Source organism: Erpetoichthys calabaricus, chromosome 4 (genome assembly GCF_900747795.2).
Source record: "Erpetoichthys calabaricus chromosome 4, fErpCal1.3, whole genome shotgun sequence".
Classification (NCBI taxonomy): Eukaryota; Metazoa; Chordata; class Cladistia; order Polypteriformes; family Polypteridae; genus Erpetoichthys; species Erpetoichthys calabaricus.
In genome coordinates, this window is record NC_041397.2 from 189,689,569 (window position 1) to 189,702,070 (window position 12,502).

General features: G+C 38.7%; 1 protein-coding gene across 1 annotated transcript in view; it reads left to right on the top strand.

The window, feature by feature from the left end:
- adprhl1 (ADP-ribosylhydrolase like 1) overlaps positions 1-12,267 on the top strand; it is a 146,684-nt gene extending 134,417 nt beyond the window's left edge. The window contains exon 8 of the mRNA XM_051926219.1: positions 12,231-12,267. Coding sequence (XP_051782179.1) covers positions 12,231-12,252 — 22 coding nt within the window. The 3' untranslated portion in view covers positions 12,253-12,267. The remainder of the gene's footprint in view (positions 1-12,230) is intronic.
- The last annotated feature ends 235 nt before the right edge of the window (positions 12,268-12,502 follow it).

Sequence of the window (12,502 nt, forward strand, 5' to 3'; positions counted from 1 at the left end):
TCCCACCACTACTGCCACAAGTAAATAATAAACAGTACACACACAATTAATCTTCTTTTTCAGTCTTTTCTCCTCTGCTCCTCCCACAAGCTTTGTCTACTTTCCACTCAACTCATTTCTGTGAGGTCAGTCCAGTCCTTTCATATTGGCCAACCAGGAAGTGCTTCGGCTCTTCTGCTCCCATGGTCTGCAAGCCCTTCCGGGTTAGGCAGAAACGTCATGCCCCATGTCTCTTCCACAGCACCCTCTGGTGGCACCCACAGTACCCAACAGGGCTGCTGGCTGTCCCTTACTATATATACTGTGTGTATATATATATATATATATATATATATATATATATACTGTACCAGTTAAGGTCATAATTATTAGCCCCCTATGAGAAATGGGACATTTTCATAAATTTATGCCCAATTTTAACACTATTTTTCAAACTTCACAAAGTAAAACATTTATAAATGTAGAAACCTTCAATAGGTACATTTTTATTTAAAAAACAACTTCTATATTGCTGTATAACAGCTTTTTTGAAAATTGGAGTGATCAAAATTATTACCTCTGTGTGAATTGATCAGGAAGTATTGTGGTAAAGTTAAAGGTTCCGGTGTCAAACCACTCCTGAACCCCATATGACGTGATTGGCACAATTAATTAGCACCACGCTCTAATAAATGGACTGAACTGAGCAGAGCCAGTGGTACTTAAAGGCACGATTGAGAGGCATCACACTTACATTCTTTGTAAAAAGTAATTTCATCATGTCAAAAACCTACAAAATAAGTGTGGACCCCAGAGAAAAGATAGTAGATACTCATCTTATTGGGGATGGCTCTGCAGCCATTTTTAAGTGTTTCACTGTGTCCAGAACAGCTGTACATTGCATCATTGCAAAATACAAAGTGACCCACTCTGTCAGAAACAAACCTGGGTGTAGTCATAACAACAAGGTTTCAAAGACTTTGGAAAGGAAAATAATCAAAGATACCAACAAGACCCTCTGGATCACTGAAAAGGCCATTGTCACCGAATTGGCCTCTTCTGGATTTAAGTCTCAAAAACAAACTGTTGTGCTCTTCATTGTGGTAATCTTAGGAGAACTCCATTGCTCACACAGTGGCATATCGGATTAATAAAGTATCTATCTATCTATCTATCTATCTATCTATCTATCTATCTATCTATCTATCTATCTATCTATCTATCTATCTATCTATCTATCTATCTATCTATCTATCTATCTATCTATCTATCTATCTATCTATCTATCTAATTGCTATAAAGTTGGATCAGGACCATGAGGATTCAGATTTCACCACTGAATAAAGTCACTTCACCTGAATGGACTTCAAATATATACTGTAGAAATACTTGGAAGACTGAGTGCACACGCAGATTGCCATAGACATGTCCCTTTATTAATGTTATTCTGTTGAAAAAATAGAAAATGCTTTATAACTGCAAAAACAGTACATTTTGTTCTTTGCATTCACTCAAGATATTACACTGTGGAAAACTTAGCGAAAAGATATGCTATATGGCCTTGAAAGTGAGGAAAACATGGTGACCCAAAACCTAAAGATCCAAATTAAGCCACTGTACAGTATTTAATTTGATTGAAAAGCTCAAACTTCCCAAGGCATGCAAATTCCAGTATGATGATCAACCAAATGACATTTAAAAGGCAAAGCAGTCTGGAAATACCAGATCTGCAAAACAAACATTTAGGGTGTTAAGCTGGAGCCGACCGTCACAGTCCTACTTTAACTATCCACTGATTAGAGCCACTTTATTGATAACACCAAGGAAATTATTACAAACCATGCACAATTTATATGTTAAATACTGTTACAAAGTGAAGATGCAATGGTTGCAGCCTAAAAGGACAAAATATAAAAAAATAGATTTATTCAATAAATGAGGGAGGGATAATCACTGGGAGAGCAGAATGCAGCAAATTATAGAATATCAAGAGGCAAAACCTGCAGCTCCAGTAAGCCCACCTATACAGGAATCTATGTGTGATAGGGAATGAGAATCTGTTAATTTTTTTCCTAATATACTGCTCAAAAATATTAAGGAAACACTTAATGATCACAATCTAATACCAAGTCAGGGATATCAATCTGTCCAGTTAGGAAGTAAAAGCGATTGTGAATCAACTTAATCTGCTTTGGTGCAAATGAAAGTGACAACGGGTGCACTAGAGAGGCAACAGCAAGACAACTCCCAAAAAGGGAATGGTGCTGCAGGTGGTGGACACACTATTACTCTCTCCTTATCCTTATTGACTGATTCACGTCTAATTTTGCATTTTGCTAGTGTCCTTGTCACTACTGGTAGCATGAGACAGTACCTGCAGCCGATTCAGGTTGCACAGGTAGTCCTGCTCATCCAGGATGGCACATCCATACGTGCCGTTGCAAGAAAGCTTGCTGTGTCTCCCATCACAGTCTCAAGAGCATGGAGAAGATATCAGGAGACGGTCTGTTACACAAAGAGATCTGGACAGGGCTGTAGAGGGGCATCAACCCAGCGGCAGGACCGATATCTGTTCCTTTGTGGAGCATTGGCAGAGCCCTACAAAATGTCAGTGTGACGTCATCAGTGGGACAGTTTAAAAGGTGTTAAAAGGCATAATTTTTAGGGTAGCATGGTGGAGCAGTGCTTATAGCTCCTGCCATTCAAAAGCAAAAACATAAGTAATTTTTACTGTCTTTTTCTCTTTAAAAACTTTTGGACATTGTATAATGTAGACTCTAACCCCAAAGAACAAGAAGGAAACCAAAAATTTAAAGAAAAGAAATAGATTTTTTGCAGCAAAAATGTAATAATATGTCAGTACAGTGTCCTGAAGATAAAGATAAAAAAAAATGTTAAAAATAAGAAGAAGCCTTTCACAACTCACCTGTCTACGCCTGCCATCTTTCTTCTTTCTTTGGACTCTCTTCTTCTGGCCAAATAAACCCTTGTCCACTCTCCCCCCAACTGCTAACTTCAAATGGTGTATGGTCAGAATGGCATTTATAGTTTCCTGACTGGAATGGCATCTGAGGTCAGGAAAGAGAAAGGAAACTCCATAGGTTCTTCTGCCAAAGCACCCTTACTGGCCCCAATTACCCTCTGTAATGGATGGCACACATGGGTTGGCATCTCAGCGAGGGTTGAGCAGTGAACCTTATTCATCCAGGAGGCTAGTGTAATGGAAGGATTGGGGTAGATGTTGTCTAGTGAATTCTTTCTACTCTAATATGCTAGATGGCAGCATGTCTGGACTTCAGTACACATTCGGATACACACAAGGCGTGCTGTGAACTAGAGTCCTGAAGAACACCCCTGTTGGGTTCTGTGGGTGCCACCAAGGGTTGCTACAGGGTTTATAATCCCAGCTTTATGGGACTTCCACCTGACCTGGAAGTGCTTCAAACAGACTGTGTCCTCGCATGGGAAGTACTCCCTGGTCTGAGATAAAAGGAGCCGCTCCACCTCACCTCGAAGAGTCAGAGTTATGAAACAGTGGGCGACACTCATCAGGAGGACAAAAGGAGGAAGAGGATCTTTTATTATATTTGTGTGTTTTGGCTAATGCTTATTTGGAAAAGTGTTGGTTACAAATAAAAACATTTTATTTGAACATGGAATTGTTTTTGGTGCCATTGTGTATATGGTTTTGAGCTTACTGGCACATTCTTGTGATCACACTCTTCATTCCTAGACCCCAGTTTACTAGTAAAGGGTGAGAAAAACTTGAACACTTCTCCATCATTCTGGGAGGTAGGGAGAAGTATGTTAGGTAAAAAGGCTTCCTGTTGTCATCATGACTTTTCAGTGTCCCCCAGTTTCCTGGACTTATATTGGTGCCTTAAGAGTCACTTGTCCCATAACTCCATACACAGTATTGCGACACACTATTTGCTATTGATGGTAGCCTCATATCACTGGCAATGACAGTAGTACCAGTGTCCTTGCCACCGGGGCATTTCACAGCCTGATTCCAGTCCTGCACTAAGCAATGTTGTACCAACTGCAGTCCCTGCCAGACCTCATTTTATAATATATTCAGTTTAGTTAATACAAAAATCTTGCTGGCGAAATGAAGATTTCAGTTCCGTACTTCTAAAATGAAGAAAGGTTTTGGTTGTAGAAATGATGTGGTAATTGTTCATGTAGTGTAATTATCCTTTGTAAGTTCAGTATATGTTAGTTCATGTTTTCAGATGTAAATTGGGGACTTTGAGTTGGAGGAATTAATTTTTCAGTCAATTCTGAACACTTAAAAGTGTCATGGCATGCTGCAGTAAAGCAATGCCTGTTATTCATGATATTCTGTCTGAACTAAAACATTGGAATTAGAAAGCAAAGGCTGAAAAACAAAGAGTTATTTATAGATGATATTTAAAGGAGGGATCATTTGATGCAAGTCTGTCATTTTTTTCTGTTATTTTTAATGCATCAGTATATTACACACTACAGTTCAGTAACCCACTCACAATTTATCTAAATAACTCCAAATGGAAATCACACTCATATGCTGCTTCCCCAACATTCAAGAGAAGAAGAGAATACAGTATGAGGTAGTATGGCAAAGTAAAAACAGATGAGTGTATTTAGCCATTGTAATAAAACCAGATGAAATTAAAGGGTAACTACTGAAAAAAAAATTGGTTCCTTAAAATATACAGTACATTTATTATTCTTTAATCTTAAGTAGTACAGGATATCATTTTCCTATTGTACACTGTAGGGCAATTTGGGTTTTTCAAGTTGAGCAGAATAATTCAGCAAGAGAGCAGTGTAGTTGAAACTGTGACAATGCTGCTCCATCTGATGTTACCCAAAAAGATCTATTAGTGGATAAGCAATGTCGAGGCAAAGGTTATCATCCATTAGGGTTTAAGCAGATGACATAACCAAAGCATGTCTGACAAGTAGGGCCCAATCTAATGGACATGTGTGATATCTAAGCCAAGAGAAACAAATGTGATGAAGAATGTCACACTGAACTGGCCCATACCACATGAGAAGTAAACTAGAGCGATAAGTGACACCTCCCGTGTTTTACGGCTTTACGGTAAGTGAATTTACAAGGCAGATTACCACTTTGTGGTCCTTAATTTTCATCTCCGCTGTGTATAGAGCTATAATATGTTACAAAGGTGGACAGTGATGTCAAGTGGCTTAGATAATGTGGCTCATTTGTCAAATTTTAAATTACAGATTATTGTTAGGTTTTTTTTTCCATATTGTCCAAAAAATTGTCTGTTTTTTTAACTCTTTCAGGGCGTATGTCAACTTTTGTCAAAATTCAGGGGTAGAGTACATTAATCAGCTGTAAACAGCAACAGAACTTGCCGTTACATTTTAGTTTGACTCTCTGTACTAGAATGAAAGTTAGCTTTGTTCTCGTTTTTTTGCACGTGCACGTGTAGCGAAGAGCAAACAACCTCTAAAATGACATCAACATCTGGTGCAAATGTGCAAAGTAAAATTTTCCATGAATGATGTTTTGCATATTGTCGCTGAATCACATTCTGACTTGTCCGACTCCAAATTTGATGCAAGCGATATGGAAATAGAAATCGAAAATGAAAGTGAAGTACCAGCATCAGCTGATCAGTCCCCAGTTGATCGTAGTGCTGAACACGATTGTGTAGCTAATGCGCCTATGGCCATGTTTGCCTGGGAGAATTGCCACTTAGGATGACAAGAGGTACAAACCAGACTGCGTCACACTGCCACTGCCCTCACTGCACATTTTTAAGAACCTGCATGTTTCAAGGGGAGGAGGATAGAAAAGAAAGAAGGCAGTTATCCCTCGTTTTTAGCAGAAAAGAAGACAAGATGATGCTTTCGCTAGCATTTCAAACACGTTGCTGGCTATCCTGACTGCTTGGAGAAGCAGAGGCCTATGTGACTCCATGCACAGCCCAGTTCCTTGGCAGCGGCTCATCTCCACCCGTTGCTAAAGTAAAAGAAAAGAGGAGCAAAGCGTTTAGGTTACTGCGGAAAATAAAAGGTATTTCAGAGATTAATTCTAACAGGAGATGTATTAACTTACCATAGATACGGATTTAAATGTGCCTGAGCTTTATCCCTGTGTGTTTGTGTGTCCATGAGGCTGCCAGTATTTTAATAGAGGCCTTGCAGGGGCGGATGTAACATGACATAAGGACGTTCACCCTCCAACTATGATTGGTTAGGGGGTGACACAATGCTTGATGATTGGTTGGCAAAATGGCACTGAGTATAAAAGGTACTTCCTGCTTGTAGGGGTCGTCTTTTGACTGAGTCATGGTGGTGAGTGTGTGGTAGCTCATTTTAAAAAGTATATCAAGTATATAGGGTTGTGGTGCACTTTTTGTCTTTTTGAATATACACTGATTTTTCTCTTTATAAATATTTTTTTGTGGATTGTATTATTGGAAGGACTATACGTTCATGCAATATATTCCTGGCTGCAATTTTTATTTTGGAAGAGTGCCAAAATTTTTGGGTATATATATATATTTACTGTTTTTGTTTCTTTTTCATTTGAGGACTTGTAATACTCACTGTAAATATTGTACAGTTTCACTATATTTTGGGATTTTGCTTCTTTGTGTTTTGTGTCAGTGGTGGTAAGGACTGTGTAAGAAAGCCCACCTGATACTAGTTTACATGCACCTGTAAATAAAAACCCACTTTTGCTTTTCAATACCATCTTTTTGTGTCTGTGACTCCCTGTCTAACACCTCTCATTTCTGATCGTGATTGGTCCTGAACTACAACACGCCCAGTGTGAAGTCTAGTGCCATCTTTCCCATTACACAGGGTGTCACACTTTAAAAAGTATTCACCCCCTTGGAAACTTTTGCAATTAATTTAGACCATTTTGCAGGGATGTGTTTTCAGTTTAACATTATATAGTCCATTTCTGTCGATCAGTGTGAAAAAAGCTACTGTGATTCAATGATGTATAATAGCAAAATGTTATAAACTTCCGAAGGGCTAATGCTTTTTATAGGTAAGTATGTCTGATCTCGAATAATCTGCTAATTTGTGTGCTAGAGGTAAAAAGGCTGGGTTTTGTATATCTGCATTCAGGGCTAGGGTGCCAGTTGTGGTTGTGAAAAATGGAAATGAGCAAGTTAGTAGTTTGTTAAATTTTCTCTTCAAGAGAAGCCCACAGAATCAACAAGCTTCTATTAAAAGGGCAGGCTCAGTTATACGATGCACTCTGGACCCCCCTGAGATCATAGCAAAGGACAGATTTAACGCAAAACTGAGTGCCATTATGAACAACGCTGCACATCCTTTCTCTGACACACTAACACTGAGGACTTTCAGCCAATGAATTATTCAGGAAAGTTTGTAAAGAGACACTACTGGGGCTCCTTTATACCAACAGCAATACGTCTGCATAATGACAGCCAAGTCAGAAATGTTCTTTCTTTTTAAATTTTCTTTCTTTTAAGTCATGCTGGTATTTGTTCAGGCTATAGAGTGTGTATTTATATTTTTATATCTATTGGTTTATTTAGAGAGCTTCTTTAAAAAGTCATATTTTCCCCTGATGACAAATAAATTTTGGCCTATCCAACCAGCTTTGCCAAATCTAAGGGCACAGGGAGTTTGGGTGCATTCTGGCAGAATCAGGCACAATGCAAAATAGCACTCCTTCACAGGTGCATTCATGCAAACACACACCCATCACTCTTTTTAGGCCAATTAACTGAACCTGAACATTTGTGGGATGTGCATGGAAACTGGAGTACCGAGCAATAAGACATGCAAACTTCAGACCAACAGTTACAGAGCCAGGTATGAAATTCAGATCTTTAAACCTGTGAGGTGGAAGTAGCCACAGTATGTCAGTTGTGATATTTCTAAATGAATGTTACATTTATTTTCACAAGATGTAAATGAAAACATTTGCAAAGAATGTTTGGGGAACAACAAGTTCTTTATGTTAAGCAGGAAGTGGAAAAGAGTTATTTTGTTTATTTGCTCTAACATCTCGCTCTCACAAAGAGGTGAGGAAGGATTTGATGGTTTTAGAACTTGTTCCCTAGAGAACTGTTTTAACATAATTATGCCATCAACTGGTATTTATCTGTCTGAATATAGCAAGAAAAAAACTTTTAAAGTGTCCCACTTAGAAAGAAACATAATTGGGACATTTCATTTGCTTTTCAGTATTGTCATTTTCAGGCAATTGGTCAATTTCATTTAAGTCCACTTCCATTTTTCTAACATAGCATACAGCATGATTCAACATGAAATACAATGTTACACTCTCAGACCTGCTTCAATCCAAGTAAGAGCTGCAGTTGCCTTTGGGTGCAAGGCAGAAAAACAACTGTGAACAGTTTATCCATTGTAACATTGCACGCTTACAATGGATCAACTTGTAATCATCCATTAACCTGATCAGCCTGTCTTTGGGATGAGGGCAGAAAATGAAAATACCCAAAAATACTCATGCAGAAAAATGACGAGTGGAAGGAGTTTAGAAAAATTAAGCTTGAGACACAGTTAAATTGTGCCAGGTTGTTCTTGTAGGTTGTATAAATATCAGCACCTTCTTCCTCATTTTTTTGCTTGACATAAATAGAGCAAGCTTCCTGTGCAAAGCACCCATTTTAAGGGTGTGATTAATATGAGTGAGAACTGCCAGGAATTCCAAGATTACGATTTTATCATAATCTCCTAATATAATTTAGTGATTTTTAATATGTTTTGCAATGTATTATGTGCTGCAATTCAACTGTGCATCATTCTTTTTTATATTAAACCCAGGTAAAATAGACAGGAAAAAAGGTGCTAAAAGTTTTGTTCGATAATCCACACACTGGAACATCATTTAACTTTATCTCTGAGTTAAGATCGACTAGAATTCAGAATTGGTCCCTGAGTTTTTTTAAAACTGGCCTGCCAAAACCAGCCAGACTTTATCCCTATTGATTTGTAAGCAAAGCATTTCAGGAGATTGACTGACATACAAACAGAGCGCTGACCACCTTGACTCTCTCATACCCCTACAACTGCTCTGCAGAAGCTACACTTGGATGAGCCTTAACAAAAAAATTAAGAACATCTGAGGACATTTTGAATGTCAATCTGAATTCTAACAAATGTAGGATTTAGCCCTAACTGCTAGCTCATACTAACTCCATTCCACATGTGTGTGAAAGTTGCCATCTTTGCAAATTAAAATATTGAACAGTTTAGATAGTTGGCCACTAAATCAAATAAAATGAAAGTGGAGTCTGCTAGCTATAATGTTATCTAGTTTAACACTGGAAATTAATGCAGTGTTCCTAAACTTTCAACATACCCTTCTTCAATGCAGATGCATAAATAATTTAAATTTTTTATTAGTTTGTGTCTTCTAATGAGCTGACCTGATCTACATATCATTGTAAGTGGTCATAGTAAACAGAACTGCTAAACTGTCCACTTCTATGCTGCTGTAATCCCTTGCTTATAAATCACTACGTTCTTTGTATTTTGCTACCCTCTTTTTGAGTTATTAAAATTCTTTTCCCTGTACTTTCAGCCCTGCCTCCTTTCTTTTTTTGAAGAAATTTCCTCTTTCCTCTGTGTTCTGAGCTTCCTTCTTCTTATCTTTGGGTAGGCAGTAGAAGGCAGCCTTGGGGTTAGTGAGAACACATGATTCAAGAGGTGCACTAAGGATACAGTGCGGGCCTCTCATATCATGTCACATGACATTGCACCTGCCCCCCCTCCTTGCTAAGTCTCACAGTTTAAGGCTCAATAGCCCAATGCATAGAAAGAGCAGCCCACCAGGAGTTCTCCCAAAATTTCCAGTGGCCACTCCATCCAAGCCTCAGGATAATTCCTTTTAAGATGAACCCTCATGTTTCTAGTAGAACTGTAAACCAAAAACTAAGGTAGTAAAAAAACAGTCAAGGAGGAGGTGAGGTGCATCAGAAATAGTAAAGGGGAATTAAAAGATACAATGAAATAGCGGTTGCCCTAAACTTACATTTTTCTGAGGTGTTCACAAGTGAGCAAGAGGACAACCTCCCAGAGGTAACAGGGACTAATAAGGATGTACTGAGGGATTTGGAAATTGTAGAGGGAAAAGTACTGCTCACATTAAATAAGATGAAATCAAACAAATCACCAGGACAAGATAATATTTACCCTCGAGTTCTTAAGGAGGCTAGCGAGTACATATATAAACACTTGACACATATTCTTAAGAAGTCACTGTGCACTGGAGTGATTCTGAAGGACTGGAAATTGTAAATATCATCCCATTATATAAAAAGGGTGGTAGGGCAGATCCAAGCAATTATTGGCCAGTAAGCTTAACATGCATCACAGGAAAATTAATGGAAGGAATTATTAAGGACCAGTAATGGCACACTGCACGATAACGTGCAGTGAACACACTTGATTTGAGCATTCATAGTTTTCATACTCTTTCTCTGTACATTTAGCATTCGTTTGCTCAGAGGTTGATGCGCATGCTGCTTCCTAAGCAGCTCTTCTTTTCTCCACCCTAATGGCCCAGTTCTTCTCTTCTTTCATTGGCATCTTTTTGCATTTAAACTGATTAAGTCAGTGTTTGTGTTGCAATTGCTTAGTTTGTTTTCTTTAATTTTGCACTTAAGCTAGCACTTAAGTCTTCAATCTGCCTCAAGAATTATTTAAGAAATGAAGAGGTAGGGGAAGTGACAGCGAAGGTGGGAGGGGTGAGAATGGAGCCTGTACACATGCACCACATGGCCGCCCTGCTGGCCGCTGCCGGGAGTTGATTCTTCAATAAAATAAAATAAAAAATAAAAAGAGGAATAGCCTTGGAGGTCAGTCATCACCCTGAAAGCGGATAGTAGACGTCACGTAGTATATATGTACCAAATTTCAGGTCAATAGGTCAAACAGTTTGCGAGCTACAGGTGATTTAAAATCCTGGACAGACAAACGAACAGGACCACGGTAGCGTATTATATATAAAGATAAGATTGAGCAACACCTGGCAAGGACAGGAGATATTAGGAACAGTCAGCATGGGTTCAGAAGAGGGAAGTCATGTTTTACTAACATGCTGAAATCAAAATGGAGCATATGATATTATTTATTTTCAGAAAGCATTTGATAAGGTGCCACATGAGATGTTGAGCATCAAACTAAAAGAAGTGGGAGTTCAGGGTGATGTTTTTAGATGGGTGCAGAATTGGCTCAGACACAGGAAGCAGAGGGTGATGGTGTGAGGAACCTCATCAGAACTGGCCGATGTTAAGAGTGGTGTTCCACAGGGGTCAGTGCTAGGGCCTCTGCTATTTTTAATATATATAAATGATTTGGATAGGAATATAAGTAGCAAGCTGGTTAAGTTTGCAGATGATACGAAAATAGGTGGATTAGCAGATAATTTGAAATCCATTGAATCATTACAGAAGGACTTGGACAGCATATAGGCTTGTGCAGATTTGTGGCAGATGAAATTTAATGTCAGTAAATGTAAAGTATTACACATAGGAAGTAAAAATGTTAGATTTGAATACACAATGGGCAGTCGGAAAATCGAGAATGCACCCTATGAGAAGGATTTAGGAGTTATAGTAGACTCTAAGCTGTTGAATTACAGATAGTGTTTAGAAGCCATTAAGAAGGCAAGCAGAACGTTAGGTTATATAGCACTGTGTGTGGAGTACAAGTCCAAGGAGGTTATGCTCAAGCTTTATAGTGCACTGCTGAGGCCTCATCTTGATTACTGTGTGCAGTTTTGGTCTCCAGGCTACAAAAAGGACATAGCAGCACTAGAAAATGTCCAGAGGACTTTAAGAATAAATATCACGCAAACATTAGGAAGTTTTTCTTTACATAAAGAACACTAGACACTTGGAAAAAGCTACCAAGTAGTGTCGTATGCAGTAAGACTTTAGGAACTTTCAAAACTTGACTTGATGGTTTTTTGGAAGAAATAAGTGGATAGGACTGGCGAGCTTTATTGGGCTGAATGGCCTGTTCTCTTCTGGATTGTTCTAATGTGCTAATGTTGAAATTTATTTAAATATATTCAACTATGGGCCAATAACTTAGGGACAGTTACCTACATGATATGTTAAAGGGCCATAATCAACTGTTTTGGAAATAATTTAAACTTCCATACATAAGTAAAAGGTGTTGAACACTGATTAAAGTTCTTTCTTAATTAACTTTGGGAAGATCTAAAGATGCTTCACATCCTTCCTTTTCTTAACCTTTTAATTTGCTTTCAGAGCTTCATTGTACTTCAAGTGAACAAAGTGCCTAGAGGCCATAATGGATGGGCGACATAATGGGAGAGGTAACCCAGCAAGGATCACTAGTGCTTCTTATCCTAGTCAGGGCAGTCAGACTAATATGGATGGACTGGGACAGTTTAACCCCCAGAATGGGAGGTAGCAGTGCTGCTCTGGTCTGGTCCCAGTTTGGGCAACCACAGGGTATCATGGGACCTGTAGTCTAGCAAGGCAAACATGTCAGCGTCCCTGGGTGCTTCCAAGGGATG